The sequence below is a fragment of the Pelodiscus sinensis genome, chromosome 16, assembly GCF_049634645.1.
Source record: "Pelodiscus sinensis isolate JC-2024 chromosome 16, ASM4963464v1, whole genome shotgun sequence".
NCBI lineage: Eukaryota > Metazoa > Chordata > Testudines > Trionychidae > Pelodiscus > Pelodiscus sinensis.
Window position 1 is genome coordinate 38,803,734 of NC_134726.1, and position 20,047 is coordinate 38,823,780.

Genomic DNA, 20,047 nt, shown 5'->3' on the forward strand with positions numbered 1-20,047 from the left:
TTAACCCTTTCTTGGTCAGCGCGGGGTCTGTGCACCTCCCCAAGCCACTTGTTATACTAAGGAAGGCAAAGGTGCAGCCTGAGTCTAACGGGGCCCACAGAGTTCTGATGTGTGACCCTCCAGAGACCTTCATCTTCCGTGGGGAGGAGCAGGGCGGGGCCATGCTCTGGTTGGATCCAAGAAACTTCTGCTCAGGTCAGGCATGTGGGACTGTCATTTCTCTGGGCTGCACGAGCTCTGGAGCTGCAAAGAATTTGCTTGGGTGACCCATGGCTGGGTGAAGTCGAGGCATCCGCGTTAGAGCCCAGGAAATGTTCATAGCCCTGCTCCTCAGGGAGATGGGGGCTTGGAGGAGTCTGTTCTGTGTTTCCTGCAGGCGTTCGCAAGTCGGGGATGACAATTTCCTGGCAGAGTGATCCGTTGCCCTCTCAGCAGTACTATTACCACCCTCACAGCAGCATCCCCTCCCCCAGCAGCACAGAGTCCAACCCCTACGTCAGCCTAGACAGCAGCCCTGCCCCCTCCCCTAAGCACGTGGACTACACGCTCAGCCCCCTGTCTCGACGGAAGAAGCTCTTCACCTTCTCCAGGCCCCCGCGCAGCCGGGACACAGATCGCTTCCTGGACGCCTTGAGTGAGCAGCTGGGACACAGGGTCACCATCGTGGATGACTTCCTCACACCCGAGAATGACTACGAGGAGGTGAGCAAGGGGCCTGGACAAGGCAGCACGCAGGGTGCTCCTGGGCTCACTCGGATTGGGTGCCCTGTTGGGACCGTTGGTGAGGAACAATCGCACCAGAATCAGAGAGCAGGAGGGAGCGGCTTGGTGGGGGGAGGCTCCTGCAGAAGGAGCTGGCTGGGGACAACGAAGGGGAATTCTGGGCTGTCCAGCAAAGCCCTGCCGTCCTGTGGCAGGGAGCTCTCCCTGGGCCTGGCTGCACGGTGACGTTAACCCAAGTTACCTACAGGCGCGTTACCCCTCTCCAGTCAGCCTCGCTTGTGCGAGAGTGGCTGTCGACCGCAGACAGGTGCTGCGCTCCTCACCTCAGAACGGCCACACCGGGTCAGACCAAAGGGCCATCCCGCCCAGTGTCCTGTCTGCCGACACTGGCCAATGCCTGGTGCCCCAGAGGGAGGGAACAGAACAGGGAATCCTCACGTGATCCCTCCCCTGTCACCCATTCCCAGTCTCTGACAAACAGAGGCCAGGGACACCCTCCCTACCATCCTGGCTAATAAGTATTGATGGACCTAATCTCCATGAATTATCAGGGTTCAAAAAAGAACTAGGTAAAGTCCTGGCCTTTACAACATCCTCTGGCAAGGAGTTCCACAGGTTGACTGTGCGCTGCATGAAGACATACTTCCTTTTGTTTGTTTTAAACTTACTGCCTATTAAATTTGGTGACCCCTAGTTCTTCTGTTATGGGAACAAGTAAATAACTTTTTCTTATTTATTTCTGTGCACCAGTCATGATTTTCTAGACCTCTGTCATATCCTCCCTTTATCATATCCCCTCTTATCCCTTACATGGGGCACTAAGGGTACATTCTCTTTTTCCCAAACCAGATGAGTTTCCACGATGACCAGGGCAGCTATGTCACCAATGACCTGAGCAGCGCTAGCGAGTACATCAGCAGCAGCGATGAAGGGAGCTCTCTGACCTACTCCACCCTATCTGATCACATTCCCCCTCCCCCGCTCAGTCCACCCCCACCTCCGCCGCAGTTCCATGACCCCAGAACAATCACTTTGAGCTCTGAGGCCACAAGAAATATCTCCTCCCCCCTCTCCAAAACCCTAGGGAGTCACTCACACCCAGTTCCTCCCCCTCCCCCTCCTCCCCCTCCCCCACCAGTGCCATGCGCACCCCCCTTGCTGCAACGGAGCCTGGTACATCGCAGGAGTGAGTCCAGCCACATGAGTGTCAAAAGGCTGCGGTGGGAGCAGGTGGAGAATTCAGAAGGCACCATCTGGGGGCAGGTACTGTATGGAACCCAGCCTCTGGAACGGCAGCACTCAGTCTGTCGGGGCAGGATGGCATTGGGTCACACTGATGTCTACATCAACAAAATTAACAATCCAAGTCATCCAATCTCAGGCTCCTGGGCATAACCAGCAGGGTCAGGAAGGAAAGTTTCCCCATGTGCAGCCGCATTTTCCAGTTGGCCAGGTGCATTCCATAGGGTGTTCTTCTTTTCCTCTGGAATATCAAGGATTGGCAACTCCATAGGCAAGAACCCAAAATAGGTGGACTCGCCTATCTTAACGTTGCCGTTCTTATGCTGCTGCGTTAGGTGGTGCCTTTCGTTTGATTTAATCCTTTCTTTGGATCAGAACCCAGAGGCCCACGGAAGGGTCAGGTGCGATTATTACTGGGAAACATGTCAGATAAGATCTGCCCCAGCGGCACACTGTGGGATATTCCCTCTGGCAGGGCCAGTGTGGGCAGCAGCTGTCCTCAACCACTAGCCATGGGAAAGTCCGGTTTTCTCAACAGGGATGAGCTAAACATTGTGCGGAAGAATGATGAGACAACTGGCACCCGGGTATCACGGGTGGGTGCATGGAGAGACGGAGGAGAGGCTGGAACCAAAAGTGGTGTTTATCTGACGGTATTATCGACCTGTACCAGGCAGGCTGTGATTCACCCCGGTGGTGGCGCTCCGTGAGAGGTGGGGAAGTGTGGGTGCTGTGGATTGATTTGGAAAAAGCAGAGCCCGGTGAGATTTAAATTTCAACCTCTGGAAGGATTTGTTCAGAAATGCCACTTACCTTCTTCCCTAAATAGCACTGAAAACCAGGCATGAGCAGCTGGGCTGCAGCGCCATCACTCGATATTTTTGCACCCGGGGCAAAATATTAATTGATGTGCCCTTCCCCCAACCTTAGGCTAGCACATGTCGCGCTCTTTACTTTTGCAGCTTATTATTTTTACTTATTGTGTCACTGCACCCCTGATTACGATGCACCGGGGTGAGCACCCCGCTTGCCCTGCCCTTGTTATGGCCCTGCCGGGCTGTCTCTCTCCTTCAGATCCCTAACTCTGAATTGGCTTGGAGCACTCTGTGCATTTGTTTCTAGCTGCCCCCCTTTTTTTGGAGGGGATGCTAGGGATGAAGTATTTTCTGCGCAATAATTGTTTTGGATATAAAAAGCCCTTGAGATTTCTGAAATTCCCATTGTGTTCTGTAGTGAAATAGTATCTGCTCAAGAAACATGCTGGAGAGGTGGGGTTTTAATTTGAAGGTCGTACAACCTGCTAAGATAACTCTAGTGGAAATGCTGGAGGGTTGAATCACCAGGTTCGTTCCTTCATTCTGCACAGAGCATGGTCCCATGGGATGTAGTCAGACTCTGATATAAAAAAACCACCTCAGCTCTAAGACATTGTAAGGGAGAAATTCATGACCGCATAGACTCCAGGGTCTGCAGTGGCTTTGTAATGGGCAAACCACAATTATCAGAGTAATGCACCTGCCTCTAGGTATTCTGGGGCTGCATAATATAAGGGGTTTTGGCGGGGATGTAAGCAACTAAGCTTGTTGGATAGTCGGCTAGTGATGCGACTAATCGCTTCCCCCACTTTGCTGCCTCTATCAGAGAGAGGCAGCAAGGAGGGGGGAGCAGGAGCTGGTGCTTAAAAGCCAGTTCCCCCAGGAACTGTCTGCATGAGGGGTAGGGGAGGTAGAGGCGCCAGGAGAAACGATGTGAGCAGGGACTGAAGCAGTCTCCGCTCTTGCCGCTTCTGCTGCGATTCTGCTTTTGAAATGTAGGAAGAGCCCAGCAGGGTTCAAAGGCCCTTATAGACTAATCGATGGAAATCCTGTAGACTATTCAATTAGTTAATTAATCTCAACATAACATCCCTAGGTTTTGGGGTGGGAATGCAGCACAGAATGGGGATGTGCAGCAAGGAGATCTCCAGAGACAGGGTCTTACTGACTATATTCTTCCTGCAGCTTGGAGAAGACTCCGATTATGACAAACTGAGCGATATGGTCAAATACCTCGACCTGGAGCTTCATTTTGGAACTCAAAAGCCTGCAAGTAAGAAAACCAATTCTTGTGAACAGCCAGGCTGCCACCAGCACCAGTGCTGCCCCAGAACAGACCTAGGGAAGAAAGAGCTAAGGGATCAGTGAGATAGGGGCTATTTCCAGGGATGCTTTCGCTACAGATGTCATGTACAGTGATTTACCAATAATTCTTCCACACAATGCTAAATAATATCTCAGATTAGTATTTAAAATCTCCCTTAATTTTCTTCTGTGATGCTGTTTGTTTATTTTCTGCATTTCACTCATGTGAGCCTGTGAAACTCAGATGGACAGTTTCACGTTCTGTGTTCAGTTTCACTTACTGGTTCTCATGCAGCTGTATCTCAGCTCCCTGCACTATATGGGAGAGCTGATATGCAAAAACCTCTTTTCCTTAACCTTTTCAAATGCCAGCAGCTTGAACCTGCCCCAAAATACATGCATGATTTTGTATCTAAATATTGCACACAGTTACTACAGACCCATGCATATTAGGATATTGGCACATGCAAATGGCCAATTGGGCATCTATTTGGCGAACTGCATGCATAAATATCTGATTTGTGCTCACAATAGTGGTAACTGAGGGTACGTCTACACTGCCACCCTAGTTCGAACTAGGGTGGCTAATGTAGGCATTTGAACTTGCAAACGAAGCCTGGGATTTAAATATCCCGGGCTTCATTTGCATGTTCCCAGGCGTCACCATTTTTAAATGCCCGTAGTTCGAACTACCTGCCTGCGGCTACACATGGCGCGGACTAGGTAGTTCGAATTAAAGCTCCTAATTCAAACTACCATTAAACCTCCTTGCAGGAGGAATAACAGGTTGTTCGATTTAGGGCTTTAATGCGAAATACCGGGTCCCTTCTGCGTGTAAACGCAGGCAGTTAGTCCAGATTTGTAAATTTCAAAAAATGGCGACTGGCTGGGAAAATGCAAATCAAGCGCGGGATATTTAAATCCCGGGCTTAATTTGAAACTTCAAATGCCTACATTAGCCTCCCTAGTTCAAACTAGGGGGCTAGTGTAGACATACCCTGAGACTGCGTCTAGACTGGTAAGTTTTTCCACAAAAGCAACTGCTTTTGTGGGAAAACTTGCCAGCTGTCTACACTGGCCACTTGAATTTCTGCAAGAACACTGCCGATCTCATGTAAGATTGTCAGTGTTCTTGCGGAAATGCTGTGCTGCTCCCGTTCGGGCAAAAGCCCTCTTGTGCAAATGCTTTTGCGCAAGAGGGCCAGCGTAGACAACATGGTATTGTTTTGCGCAAAAAAGCCCCGATCGCGAAAATGGCAATCGGGGCTTTCTTGCGCAAAACCGTGTCTAGATTGGCACGGACGCTTTTCCGCAAAAAGTGCTTTTGTGGAAAAGCGTCCGTGCCAATCTAGATGCTCTTTTCCGCAAATGCTTTTAACGGAAAAACTTTTCTGTTAAAAGCATTTGCGGAAAATCATGCCAGTCTAGACGTAGCCTGAGAGTACAAATTAGGCACTGAACTGCAGCTTTGGGCTTCTGCCTTGCTGAGAACCAGGCCCTGAAAAAGTCATGGAAGCATATTGGGAACCAACCCCTTCTCCTTTTGTGTGTTTCAAATGTACATTTTTACAAAATTTAAACGTAGTGGCTTTTCGGTAGACACAGCGTATACGGTGCACCGAGGTTACCCGGCATCACAATTATGTGACATGCAGGTCACATCTATGGGTGCAGACAGAGGGTCAGAGGCTAACAGCACAGGCTAGAAAGAACTCCAGGTGAAACTCATGAGCCCTGATCTGCCTTCTTAGCAGGGCAACCTTCAGCAAAGGTAGACCAGTTCCACAGCTCAAAAAGCACGTGTGCGTATGCAGTCAGGCCATGGGGGTGTGATAAGCAATTTGTCTCCGAGGGAGGGTAGATGGGTAACTTCTGACTGCTCTCCTGAGTGTGGGGGGAAGTGGCGACCAACCATGAGAAAGGCAGAGTCTGTGATTCATTTGAATTGAGAATAAAACCTGAGTGGGATTTCTGTGCTCACTTGGAATGAATCCAACAAGGGAACATACGGCTTTTGGAGGGTCATTCGGGGGTGCCAGTCTGGGAGGCTTTTGGCAGGGTGCGGTGAGGTGGTACTAACTCACCCAGATGGGTTAGGATTTTTCTGTGTTTCTCACCTCTTGTTTTACCTTTTTCAGCTCAGCGTGAGTCTTCCATTCAGGAGATCTTTGAATTACAGAATTCAAGGATTCCCGGAGCCATTCCTGTGCCCAAAACATCATGTCTCTCTAGTCTCATTCATTATCTCACTGTTTTCAGCCCAGTTTTCTCTATGCTGGAGTCAGCTGAGCCTGTCCTTACGTTTGATTAAATCTTTCAGTTTCTCTTCCAGAGCCAACTCTGTTGCCTGACTCCTTTAAAAAGAAAGACGTGGTTGAAATTTTGTCTCACAAAAAGGCCTACAACACATGTAAGTAAATGTCAGAGTGGAAGCAAAACCCTAAAAAAGTCCTGAGGTGGAACAGCAGTCCCTGGCAGTCTAGAGAAGTGGAAAGGTAAAAAAAGAGAACAAAGAGAAGTAGGTACATCCCAGCTTGCTTGGCTGCATTGGTCAATACAGGACAATAGAGACCACCAGTGTACCCTGTAAGGTGAGCACTTGGGTGGCCGCCCAGGAGAGACTCACTTGTCACCCAGCTGATTGGCAGAGTGCCCACAGCTGACCACAGCCAGCAGCATGTATTACTGTTGGTGGTGCACATCTGCAAATGCTTTGGAGCACATGACAAAATGTGTTCCGCACATGGATGGAAAATCTGAGAGGGAACATTGGAGACCCCTACAATGTGCTGTTTTTGTGGGCTAGCAGCCCCACACTAACAAGAGGAAGGCTTGAAGGAGAACTGTAGAGATAGGGTGTGATTCACTGGCTTGGACGGGGTGGATACAGCCCAGATAATGGGGCAGCCCCAGGAAAGAGTCTTTTCTCCCCACATTGTGGAGAATGGCAGGGTCCCTGATGACTTTATCATGCACCTGAACCCCAGTTACTCTAAGGGAGCCCAATGGGGAGCCTAGCCCGTGATGTGCATGGTTTTGATCTGTGTCACTCATGCTAGTACGCTGCGTTGCTTGCACTCGGAGCTGTGTCAATGAGCCACATTCCAAACACACGTTGGATAAAGGGGGCTGGGCAGGGGAATGGAGTCTCCTCTCTGGATCGCACCTTCCTGTCCAGCTCAGCTGGGTAGCGACTGCAAGTTCTTAGCATTGGGTTGCAGTTTGGTGACTCGGGTGAGAAGCTGCAGCTGTCCCAGCCCAGTGCTTGTTAGGGAGGTGCCCAGGCACAGAACAGCCCTGCAGGTGGCCGTCTCTCCGCAGAGAGTTGCCCTCTCGCCTGGGAGGTGCTAACCTTGGGGTGTTGACCCGGCAGCTTTTCCCTGTCACCAAAATCCACGTAGCATGTAACCAGCCTTTGGAGTCTGCTTCCTTCCTGTGCCCCAGCTGATGCCCTTGCTCCTCCTCCTGCTCCCTAGCCATCCTGATAGCCCACCTCAAGCTCTCCCACATCGAGCTGCGCCAGATCCTCATGACGATGGAGAGCGACCGCCTGGAGTCCTCTCACATCAAGCAGCTCCTGCTGTACGCGCCTGACGCCGAGGAGGTCCAGCAGTACCAGAACTACCAAGACAATCCCAGCAAGCTGAGTGAGCCAGACCAGTTTGTCCTGCAGGTAGGTGGCATGTGCTCGGGCATGGTCAGAGTGAAACTCCAGCCAGTGTGGACGGAAGCAGCTATAGGAGAATACATGCTCGTTGTGGCATAGACGAACCTGCATCAAATCAAGCAGCTACAGGTGTTGTTATTAGGTAAAAAATATCAGGTAGCCCCAGAATGTGCTGGGCCTTTTACACTCACTGGCAGAGACAAGGCCTCTGCCCCAAGGAGTCTACAGTCTAACCCCACTTGGTGCAGACCCTGTGACGGAGGTGCCGCACCTGGAAATCCACACAGGGGAGCAGGGAGGCTTAGCTCACATCGTGGCACCTCCACGATTATTAGCAAGACTTGGTTTTAATCATCTTTGGTCCAGCTTGCCAGTGGTTTCTGAGCCAAGCTCTGGGCTCATAGGCTTTTTGGCAGGAGGGTGTTAGAAGAAAGGGGTTCAAGAGGCGAGGGCAGAGGTGAGTCAAGGAGGAAATTCCAGAATCAACAGCTGCATTTCTTTTCAGGCCATAGTTAGTAGCTGTCGTGCTGCCAGCTCCTTTTATTGGAAATAATGCCGTGCTCCGGCCAGTTTCCACCTGACAGCAGGAACGCGATGCCAAGGGGGGTGAGGGTCAGGATTCGGTGTCCTGCTTGTTAGTGTGGGATGGCAGGTCAGCGGACTAGTCAGATCTGCCCTGGAGTTCTGGTTGAGCTGATGACATAGACGTACGTGGCCTGGCATTGTGAGCTGCCCTGAGCTGTGTGGCTGCCGCGCTATGAATGGATGGCAAACGTGACACATCGGAGCTACCAAGTAGCGGCAGGCTCGGGCTTTGACCCTGTGGTTTTGCCCAGCTGTGAGTTTCTGCCTAGTGACAGACTCTGGCATTGAGCCCAGTCCGTGGCCGTGAGCGGGAAGGGATTGCTGATGAAACATCAGCAGCGCCACAGCTGCCTGTCGGTGGTACCTGAGCAAGGGCAGGCGAGTGCTGCTTCACAGCAGAGGGAGTTCTGCAACACGACGGGGAACGCTGCATGGCAAGGGGGAGGCCGGAGGGGGAATGAGCAGTGACTCCAGTTATTTTTGCTCCATTTTTCCTCAGATGTTATCAGTACCAGAATATAAAACCCGGCTCCGCAGCCTGTACTGTAAGACCACGCTGCAGGAGAAGGCCGAGGAGATCAAAGCCAGCTATGAGTGCATCTGCAAGGCCTCCTTGGAGCTGAAAAGCAGCAAGAAGCTGGCTAAGATCTTAGAGGTCAGGAATCAATCCTTATTGCCAGTCATAGCCACTGGGGGGCATCCAGCTTCCACCACCCAGCAAAGCGCGCACAGTCTGCCAGCGTGCTGGGGCACCCTCCAGCCATCAGCACCCTGGGGCCCAGGCTGGTGTTGCATTAGCCTGGGGGGGCATCACAGTTGCCATGGGATGGGAAGACAGCTGGAAACAGTACATTCGCTCAGGCCTTCCCCTGGCCAGAGCACGGAAGGCAGTGGGGGAGCTGGCCAGGAGCTCACTGAAGAGACTTCCACCCTCGCGTCTGCCAGAAGGGGCACCTCCTATTCTGCTCTGACTCCCAGAGACGGGAACTGCCAGGGGGTTGTTCCTGTCCCCGCTGGTCTCACTGCTCAGAGGCTGGGGGTTGCGGAGTTTCCCCGGGCTCGGGGTCCCTGACAGAGCAAAGTGCCAAGCAGCGGCAGGCTTGGTTCTGGTAGACCGTAATGCTGGCCCTGCTCCCGGGAGAATTGCAGAGGGGTGACGGGTAGCAGGTCAGTTTCTTTAAGAGCAATTAGGCTTGTGCAGTGGTTTCTTTGCCTTCTTCTTCTCCTTTCTGCGCCCTGGAGATGAAAGGCCACACGTGGCATCCCTGTGAATGTGGCCTAGTGGTTCTACAACAGCATTTTGAGCCCCGGAGGCGCCAGTTGTTGCTCTCTGCTGGTTTATTCCATCACAGACCAGCCCTGGGATCAAGGGAGAATTGGCAGCTGAGGATGTCATGCTGTAGGACGGGGTGGGGAACCTAAGGCCTGGGGGCCAGTTGTGATCCCCAGCTTGCCTGGATCCAGCCCCCAAGGCTCAGAGATCCCCCCAGCACTGTGGAGCCCACACTAGTGCTCCAGCCCCCCACCCCTCCACCACCCCACCACAGGTCTGAGCACACAAAATCTACTAGGCTGGCCCCCCCATGGCTCTGGGGAGGGTCTTTCTCCTCAGTCAGGGGCCACGTCAGTGAGAGTTTGGATTTTGGGCGTTTTTGCCTTTCATTTGTGTGAGGCCTCTGACCCAAAAAGGTTTCCCACCCCCGCTGCAGAAGAAACTTGTGAAACAAACAGAAAAGAATGTGACAAAGGACATTTCCAAAGGAATGTTTAGTCCTCTTAATGACCCTTCTGCAGCAACCCAGCTCACACCTCGTTAGCGCAGAGCCAGGAGCTGGCTACTGATTAATTTAGATACGAGAAATTCACATAGGCCCCGCGGCGTCTCCAGCTCCCGGGACAAGGGGGCCCCCACTTCCATTGAGCTCCTCTGACTTCTTGTCATGACCGGTCTTGGGGCCTCCCCTGGAATCCTCTTCCAGTGACTGTGACCAGGGTTTCTCATGAGAGCACCACATTGGAAGCTCCGTTCTGGGGGTCCTGGCGTATTCCCAGACCTGCACTGCCTGACTGTGAAGGGTCAGAGGGACTGGAATGGGGGGGGAGAATGGCTCTGGAGAAAGCATCACCTAAAAGAATTCACTCCATACAGGTCTCGGGGTGTAACTTGAATTAGCTGTTATTCCCCCTGGAATTAAGGGCTTTACTTCAAACTCCTGTTTCACTGCCGCATGTAGACACGGGCAGTTATTCCGGGCTAGTCAATTTCCAAAATGGCGCCTGTCCGGGAACATGCTAATGAAGCGCAGGATATTTAAATCTCGCGCTTCATTTGCAATTTCGGTCGCCCTCATTAGCCTCCCTAGTTTGAACTAAGGGGCTAGTGTAGATGTACCCCCAGAGCTTTTTCTCTCTGTTGCTTGTTAGGCAGGTTCCATGCTTTGTCTCTGCCCACAGGCGACATGGCCTCAGAAATAATTCAGCTGAGTTATGCACAAGGGGGAAAATGGCTGTTTTGACATAAGTCCTGATTTATTGAATCAGAGGAATATTGGGCTGGAAGAGACCTTGCGAGGTTATCTAGTCCATCCCCCCCGCACTGAGGCAGGGTTACACCATCCCTGAGAGGTACCTGGCCTTTTTTTAAAAACCTCCAATGACACAGAGTCTGTGAGCTCGCCTAGTTCCCCTGTTCAGTGCTTAATTATCCCTAGAGTTAGACAGTGTTTGCTCATCTCTAGCCTAACATGGTCAACAGCTGATCGTCACACTCTGTGTACTGGGGTTATACATACCCAAAGGCAGCATGATTGCAATTTCCCCGCAGAGGTAGCAGAGGCTGGAGATGGCCCACGTGGTATAATTCATATCCCCCGTTAGGGAAGGGGAAGAGTTTCCAGAACTGGTTGAAAGTTTTGATGGTCCTGAGCCCGCTGGGCAGGGCATCTTATTAGCTGTCATTGAAAGGGGCAGTGCATATCCCCCCAGCACCTGCTGCCAGCCAGAGCCAAGAGAATAGGGTGCTGTGGCCACACCCCAATTTACCGGCCACGTTCCCCTGGGGCTGGGATGCCCTGCTTGGCGTCTGGTCGGACGAGGCAGGGCACAGACGAGACTGACAGGGCCTTGCCAACGAGCAGACAGAATGTCGCCCTTCCCATTTACTCATCTGCCTAACGCATGCGACGAATCGCTTGGCCGGGAGAGCGCTCAGCGTGTGTGCGTGCCAGACCCTTTTCTCAGCTTACCCCACAGGGCGCTCTGTCGGTGCTCCAGGCGCTGCACCAGAACTAGCTGACTGCTGGTGGGTCTGCTCCAGCCCCGAACCAGGCGCCAGGGAGGGAGGGAGAGACCCGGCTCAGGGTCAGTGACTGGCCATTGACGGGAGGTTCTCTTTGCAGTTTGTGCTGGCCATGGGGAACTACTTGAACAACGGGCAGCCCAAGACCAACAAAACAACAGGCTTTAAAATCAACTTCCTCACCGAGGTAAGGCGGGTAGGAGCGATCCTCACCGTGCATGCTGTCCTCTGCTGCCCATGCATCCGGGATCTCCGGTAGGGACCGGGGGCCAGGTGCGTTTCCAAAGACAGGCTGGAGGGCCCCTGGAAGGGAGCATGCCAAGACAGGGTTATAAAGCAGGGCTGGACCAGCGGTGACACTGTGCAGCCATGGGGGGGGTCTCAGACTCACACTCAGCTCCAGGTTGGCAGGGGCTAATAACAGTGCTGGGGTGGCACCTGCTACCGCTACCATCCTGTAGTACTGGGGTGGGCAAAAGGGCCTCCGTGGGCTGCATCCAGCCCGCCTAACGGGTTGATCCAGCCCACAAAGGCCCTGCTGCTCCCCTGCCCCCAGGCTAATTAGAGTCCGGGGGCGGGGATACGCGCAAAGCTTCCTCCTGCCCTGTCAGGAGCACACGGCACTTTGAAGCACCATGTGCTGCTCGTGGGGCGGGAGGAGACGTCATTGACCTGGGGCTTTGCACACGCTCCCGCCCCCAAGCTGTGATTGGCCTGGGGAAAGGAAGCGTGCGAAGCCTCTTCTCACCCTTCCAGGGGCCTGGGTGCCTAGTGAGAAGGGGGGGCAAAGGGGCACCTCCATCCCCAGACCAATCATGGTCTGGGGATGGGGAAGCCCAGAAGCATCCTGGCCCCACCCCTTCCAGGTTAGGCCCTGCCCCTTCTGGGGTGGCCCCAGCCAAAAATTATTGCCCACCCCTGCTGTAGTACCTCAGTGCCTGTCCGTGCCCTCATGCAGCTCAGGGGTGTTGGAGGGGTCAGAGGCCTTAGAGGTGGAAGGAGACTCATGTGGCCCCCAACATGGGGAAATGCCATCTACTGTCTCCGTGTGACTGAGCTGGATTTAACATACAGTGTAAACATTAAACGCCACATTTAAACATTAACCCATAATGGATCGGCGCTGCTGGGGGGAGTCCCTGGGAACGTGAGAACAGAGTGACCCCAGCAGAGGCACCTGTGGGCTGAACGGGCAGCAAGAGCTAGGAACCTCCTTTCCTGTTTTGCTTTGTTCTAGCTGAACACAACCAAGACTGTGGATGGGAAATCCACTTTCCTGCACATTCTTGCCAAATCGCTTAGCCAACATTTCCCAGAGCTTCTGGGTTTTGCCAAGGACCTTCCTACAGTGCCGCTTGCTGCCAAAGGTAAATAAACAAGGAGCAGCCACAGAGAAAGGACTCTCCTGCCCCCTCCCCGTGGTTCTGTGCCACCATTAGGCGTAGCCTATGAACTGCAGTAGTCTGACCCAAATCGAGACAGGGAACGTAGCTTGGATAGACTGCAGTGCACTGGAGCCAGAAAGCCTGGAGGTGTCTGGATCTGGGGTCTAGTTCGGACCCATCTCTCAAGGGAACCTTCCTTGTGGCTTGAAAATGCTTGGTTCACATTTTAATGCTAGTTATTCCTTACGCTGCGCCTTGGCCCTTCCAGGTCCTGGTGAGCAGTGGAGGAGAACCGTATCACCATAAGGAAGGTTCCCGGTGGTTTCTGGCCCCATGGGAAGCAGGAAGAATTGGAGATCTCAGAAGGGAGCTGCTCTTGTGATATTTTCAGCCCAGCTTAGCAGCCTCCGGTGGCTGAGTGCGCAGATGTCCTGGGGGAAGTGATCCAACTCTAGAGTGTGTATTTTAACTCAGCCCAGACTCTGCCCATTGGGCTGTGCACACCCCAAGGAGACATTACACACAGTGGTAGTTGTGTGACCTTGCATCATCTTTGGTTGTGCTGGCTTTAAGCCACACCCTTTAGTGCTGGCCTGGGCTAATGTACCTCCCAATAAAACCAAATCCTCGGGGGGGGGGGGGGGGGGGGGCGTGTGAGTCTGTATCTGCAAAGACAACGAGGAGTCCTGTGGCACCTTAAAGACTAGCAGCTTTGTTTGTGCATACGCTTTTGTGGGTCAAAATGACAAAGGGGGTTTTATCCAGGAAAGCTTAGGCCCAAATCATTGTTAGTCTTCAAGGTGCCACAGGAGTCCTCGTTGAATAAAACCAATGTGCCTGGAATGGTTTTTTACCTCAGAGTTGCTCCTGCACCAGTTAACTCTGTGGTGAAGAACGTGCCTTTTTGTCAGTGAAGATGAGTTATTTTTAGTGATCGTTCACAAACATTAGCCGGGTCGGTTCATTCTTGTGGCTCATTGGTGTCACGCTCTCAGGACAGGACATCTGAACGACTCCAGCGTTACTGAGCTCCCAGGCATCTCAGACGCAGGCCTGTTTGGGCCATAGCGCAGCCACGCTGGGGGCCCGACAGCGCACCTGATCTGTAGCCCCCACGCGCCTGTGTATTCAGGTGTGCCAAAGGTGGCTGTAATGGTCACAGATCCGGGCATTTAGAATAACGTTTCTATGCTGGGTGCCTTAGCAAGACACAATCCCCACACCACGCGCTGCTCCGGGGAGTGTGCATCTAACTGCAGGCAGGACACAAGTGAGTGTTAGTCCTGAAAGATCCCATGGCCCTTTGGCTTGTCGTGCACATGTGTCAGTGATGCTCCAACATACAGTCCACACATGCTGAATCCAGAACATGGGGCTAAGTCTCTGCTTGCTCCCTGACATTTGGCAGTAACTCAGTCGAAGTCAGTGGAGCTGCACCAGCATAAAACTGGTCTGATGAAAGAGACAGGAGGTGCAGGCCCCTGGATTTTAATTTTTCTCCTAGCCTGGTAGCACCCGTAATATACCTGGCCAGAGCTCTCACTGGGCCTAGCTTTTCTTAAAACGATTCTTTTCCTTTGTAACTAATTCTTTCTCCTCAGTGCCTGCTCCACCACTACCTCTTAACAGCCAACGTCCTCCCTTCCACCCATTCCGTTTGTGGTTGAACTCCCCTCCCATATAAAATACCCATGGATCCATAACTGCTCTGCCTCCTCTGCCACTGAGCCCTTTATGCCTCCTGCGCTGGCCAGACCCAGTTTGTCTCCAGTGTTCTCTGCATGTCTCCTCCTAACAGTCACCCCTTCGCTCTGGGCTAATGGGCAGAGGTCAGTAGGGATGGATCTGTCCCTTCCTGGAGGCCTGGCAGCACCCAGAATGCAGTGCAGCCTGGCCACTCCGCTCAAGGCGGCGCAGCACATGCTGGGATGTTTACCTCCCAAAGAACCTCTGCCTTGCAGACAAGGGCAGCTGTAAAGCCCCTGGGTGTGCGTTTGACCTCTGGCTCTCACTTCCACTGCTCCTGGCCTATCAGAGCGCTCTCCCCGGCCCTGTTTTCAACTCTCCTCCTTCCTCAGTGAATCAGAGAACATTAACAGCTGATCTCCACGACCTGCGCACCACCCTCAGTGAAATAGAGACTGCCTGCCGCCACATGCCAGCCGCTGAGGAGGACAGATTTGCTGTTGTGATGAATGTATCCTTTCATGAACGGGTGGATCACAAGCATGGCCATGTGCCTTCTGAGCCCTGGGCCAGCTAGCAAGTGGCCACCATTGGCAAAGAACATGGCTGGGACTCTGCCCCAATGACTAGGAATGAAAATTCCCGGGCTGGGCGCTGCTCCAGTCCAGCCAGGCCCGCTATGTCGTTCTGTGGGCGGGGAATTGCTCCAGCCTGGCCAAACCCACCATCCACAGGTGGGGCTGCTCTGTCTGGGTTGGGTCAACAGTTAACGATCTATCCCAGTAAGGATGCCGGTAAGGCTGATGCTTACTGGTTAACTCTTTACATCCCTACTTAGGACCTGGAGGTCCGAGGGTGTTCAGTGGCGCTGTGCTGAGACTGCCAGCGCTCATGCCTTTGTAGAGTTCTGGGGGAAGCCACTGGCCAGTGGGCAGACGGCTCTCAGTGGTGTCTCTCCCTGTGCTGACCATGATAGACGCAGAGCTATCGCCCCTTGGGGGGAGGGTTTCTTTTTGACGAGTTTATCAGCCAGCACTTGCTGTGCCTCAGTTGCAGGAGATGCTTTGCTGGGATGTAGGTGAAGACTCTCCCCTTAATAAGCAGCATCAGGCTCTTGCCCCCCATGGTGTCATTTTCCCTTAAACCCCCGCTCAGTCTTTCCTGGAGAGCGCCCACCCTACCGTCCAGTCTCTGGATGACCTGCAGCATAAGGCCATGGAGGAATTTGGCAAAGTGCTGAGCTTTTTCGGGGAGGACTCCAAAGTGACCACGTCTGAATCTTTTTTTGGCATTTTTGCTGAGTTCATGAGCAAGTTTGAGGTGAGCTGCATGGCTGTCGAGCCCTCTGGCATGGGGGGGACCTCGCCGGAACGGCCCGGGTCGGGTTAGCTGAGCTTTCACACAGAGTTTGGCTCCGGATGTGAGTAGAATCCAAGTCGTTAAAGACGAGCACGTCAGGTTCTGGCTGGCTCAGAGCCTTTCACTCAGGGTCACCCCGCCAAAGGCTGACCAGGTGGAAGGTGGAACAACCGCTGTTCCCATCCTGGTGGCTGTTGCAGGAGACTGTGAAGGGCGCTGGCCCCGGGCTTGAGTCTAAGCACAGGGGCACCGAGGTCCACAACAGACTTGGCATTAATGGTGCCCTTGCCAGTGGGCCCAGCAGAAGGCCAAGGCTGAGGAGGAGGCAGACTCCTGAGCACTCCCGCAGGGCACCGTGGGGCAAGCTGGCCTTTGCACAGCGCGAGCTGTGCTAGTTATGGGGAGGAAGCGAGGACGTCCCTCTTGGAGGGTTGGCGCAGTCTCCTGCACCCGCACAGAAAGCTGGGCACAGTAGGTCTGACCCTCTCTCCATTGCCACCGTCCCTGCAACCAGACTTACTGCCCTCACCACCCATGGACTCCGGTAGAATGTGCATGTGGCCGTTTGAGGAGCAGGCTCAGTGCCGCATGCTCCTGTGAGCCTGACGCGTTCTCCTTGTCCGGGGAGAGCAGCGTTGCCCAATGGCGCTTTGTTTTGTTCCCTTCTCTCCCTGCAGCGGGCGCTTGGTGACGTGCAGGCCTGCGAAAGCCAGCGCAGTCCCCGGATGACCTCCCCCCTCGCCTGGTGACAGGCTTGTGGTGACCGTCGGAGCAACGCTCTATTGCCAACAAAGTGCACTTGGTCCCTGCTGAGTTTGGTTGTAAATACGCTGGTGTCGTGTTAGCACCGATCAGAACCATGGACTCGGGCATCTGGACACTACAGGAATAACTTCTGCAGACAGGCACCATGGGTGGGACCCTGGGATGGACGGAGGGGTGGGGGAGGTTCACAGGGGTTCGTATTTATTGTGCCCTAGAATTCCAGTGCATTGTGGAATCAGGTTTGCAGACACGCCGGGATGTAGAAACCCCTGATCCATTCCGAAGCCGTTCAAGTTGGCAATAGCAAACCCTGGGATCCCTAGCCGAGGCTCCATTGAGGGCACACAGAGTTTTCTTCTCCCCACATAATGAGGCTTAGGAGGAGAGCAGGGCCAGGCACAGAGGGGAGCGCAGGCCTTACCCCTGGAATGGGTGATGGAGCTGCCACTGGAGCAGGCTCTCCAGGGAGCCTTGGGAGGAAACGCCGAGCAGCCAGTCTGAATTCCTCCTCGGAGTCCCTGCCACGCTGCAGCCCCTGCAGCATCATCACCCCTACAGGCCAGCCCAGACTTTTCCCACAGCCCCTCCCCAGTCGAGCTCCCTGGTTGAGTCTGGGCGTGTCAGGGTTTGGCTCAGAGTCTTTAGTCCTGGACTCCAGAAGGGAAAGGGCAGTGAGGATGGCAGGAAATTGCCTCCCAGAACTGTGCCTGGTGTATTCGCTTTGCCCCCAGACGTGGATCTAGTCTTGCTTTATACAGAGGGACAACCCTGACGTTTCTTTCTGGCTGTCAGTTTGCTGAGGTGTCTGGCAGTGGGTGATGGGCCTGGAGAGTTTGCTAGAACATTAATATCTTCCTCATCAGTTCCACGTGGACTTGCCCGGAGACAGTTTACTGAGTGTCTTGATGCCTCCATGGGAAGTGTAAAACCCTGGGCAGTCTGAAAGTCTAGCACTCTGTGGCGTTCCTTCGAGCAGGTACAGGCCTTCCGTGTAGCTTCTGAGGCTAGCCAGGGAGCCCTGCAGGAAACCAAGTATGTGCTGCACCTTTCAATCATTGACTGAGGGCCTGTAGCTATGTGAGAACATCCGACATAGTGTAGGACTCAAGCGATCCTTCGTGCCCAGTGCGTTCTGTGAACTGCAGAACTGTACGCACCATGCTTCATTGTTCTGCCAGCCTCTGATCATTCTCTAGGTAAATTCAATTCTGAGTTGTCCTTCAGGGACTAACGCTCTGCTAGACTCCTGTGATGTGCGCATGTGCCTCCAGGTGACATAGCTTGCTAAGATCTGTACAGCAAGACGCATCAGTTCACTCACATTGCGGGGCATTACTTTGTGCAAAAAGCAACCATTGCCTTTCGGCTCTGATGTACCCGAACAGGCTGCTCCTTGAAACGCTCCAGCAGTATCTGGAGTTTAGATAACATTTCTCATCCAAACGCTTGTCCTCCCTTGGTGACAGAGCAAGGGGGTTTATCACAGCCTGTGTTGAGAGCAGAGAATCACCAATAATCCAATAATCACTGGTGCATTATTTACAGGAGACCTTATGTGCATCAAATCCTTTGTTTTCAATACGTTTTAAAACTCCCTGCTGTAGAAAGTGATGTGTGTGCCCACAGCTTCAAGTGCCAGGTAGCTTCTAGCATTGCATTATCTGATCTGTGGTTTTTTTTTTTTTTCGTTCTGATTTATGACAGGACAATGCCTGTTTGTCTCCATTCTGTGTTTCCAATGCTGCACACCGTGTATAGCTGATCTTTTTTTAAAGCACATATTTCATACTGAAACCGTTTGAGGTTATTTTGAAACTGTCATTAATGAAAATGCTGTACATAGACTTTGCTACCTGTTGTAACTTGAAAAAAATAGCTAAACCTCCACTCGCTTTGTTTCCAGATGGTATTTTTATGTGAAAATTTTCAGAAAACTAGAACTTCTGAGATATGGTTCTATTATTTGATAACAGGACTGTGTGTATAGTCGCAATTCAGTCTCTACCCAAAACCTACGTGCTGTCCTCCAAAATAAAGCTACTGCCTTTTGTCTCCCAACTGCATTCGAGTCCATTGTAGGTAAAAATGTTTGTATAACATACCCTGGTTTTCTCCAATAGCCTTAAAATGAGGGTAAAAACAAAACAAAAAAGTAGTCCTGTAGCACCTTAGAGACTAACAAAAATATATAGAATCAAGAACTGTTGTGAGCAAAACCCACTTCCTCAGATGGAGTGGAAATAAGAGAAACCAAGAGTTAGATATAACAACAGAAGTACCTGTCAATTGTAGGACCCGTGCTAATGAGGCTAATTAAGTGGGCTAGATGTGTCCCATACATAGCTTTTCATGTGGAAATGCAGATGTTAAAGGCAAGATAAATTTCTTTTGCTGTTAAATATATCTCTTGGTTTCTGTTATTTCCAGTCCAATTCATCCGGGGAAGTGGGTTTTATCCATGAAAGCTCGTGACCCTATATCTTATGGTTGGTTTCTAAGGTGCCACAGGACCACTCGTTTTTAAAGTTGCAGTCTACCATGGCTCCCTTTCTGAATTTTTTTAAAATAAGGATGTATCTCTGTGCCTGGCAGCTTTGATACCTGCATCTCTGAAGACTGAATGTTTTGTATGGCCCTTCTTAGTCCCTTGAGAGCAGTGCCCCAGTTAAGGAGAGGTTTCACTTCTTTCCCCATCTCCATGGCAGCAGCAGAACAGAAAGGGTCATTGTGTCTGCAGCCCTGCGAGAAGGGTGGGGAGTGAGGCTGGAGGGTGTTGGGTTAGAGTCATGCTGCCATTTTGCATTGCTTGGCAGTGAATATGTAGTGTGAGCTCGAGCCTGTAAACTGCAACCAGCTAAAAGGCAATTGGAGCAGGTGGAGCTCGTGTTCCCTGGGGGTTTCTCTCTGGCGCACTAGCAGGAAATAAATCGAGTGACTGATTTCCCATCCGGTCGGCTGGTCGGCTCTGTGGCGTTTTGCTGTCTGCCATGGGTCATTCTGACAACGAGGCCTGAGGTGAAGGCTCAGCTTGAAAGAGTTTTACAAAACACCACAGGTGCAATCCATGCGCTGGGCCAGCCCGCAGGGCCCTGTGCATGTGGAAGAAACGTACCTCCTTCCTCACTGTGAGCCCCTCACAGCTGCTCACTGAACAGCCTGCCTCCTCCAGCCCCTGAGCCGGCCTGCGGAGCAGGTCTCGTGGCTGGCCTCACGCACA

The 20,047-nt window shown here is 52.5% G+C and overlaps 1 protein-coding gene across 6 annotated transcripts in view; it reads left to right on the forward strand.

The window, feature by feature from the left end:
- The window catches only part of GRID2IP (Grid2 interacting protein), a 106,711-nt gene extending 87,823 nt beyond the window's left edge, over positions 1–18,888 (forward strand). For 5 of the 6 annotated variants that reach the window (XM_025190016.2, XM_075899867.1, XM_025190018.2 and 2 more), the window contains 11 exons: positions 377–702; positions 1,573–1,986; positions 3,966–4,053; positions 6,406–6,495; positions 7,562–7,758; positions 8,837–8,992; positions 11,736–11,822; positions 12,873–13,002; positions 15,099–15,217; positions 15,862–16,026; positions 16,743–18,888. In XM_025190016.2, the coding sequence (XP_025045801.2) occupies positions 377–702; positions 1,573–1,986; positions 3,966–4,053; positions 6,406–6,495; positions 7,562–7,758; positions 8,837–8,992; positions 11,736–11,822; positions 12,873–13,002; positions 15,099–15,217; positions 15,862–16,026; positions 16,743–16,814 (1,844 nt within the window). In that variant the 3' untranslated portion in view covers positions 16,815–18,888. The remainder of the gene's footprint in view (positions 1–376; positions 703–1,572; positions 1,987–3,965; positions 4,054–6,405; positions 6,496–7,561; positions 7,759–8,836; positions 8,993–11,735; positions 11,823–12,872; positions 13,003–15,098; positions 15,218–15,861; positions 16,027–16,742) is intronic. The other variant, XM_075899868.1, reaches the window with a different exon arrangement.
- The last annotated feature ends 1,159 nt before the right edge of the window (positions 18,889–20,047 follow it).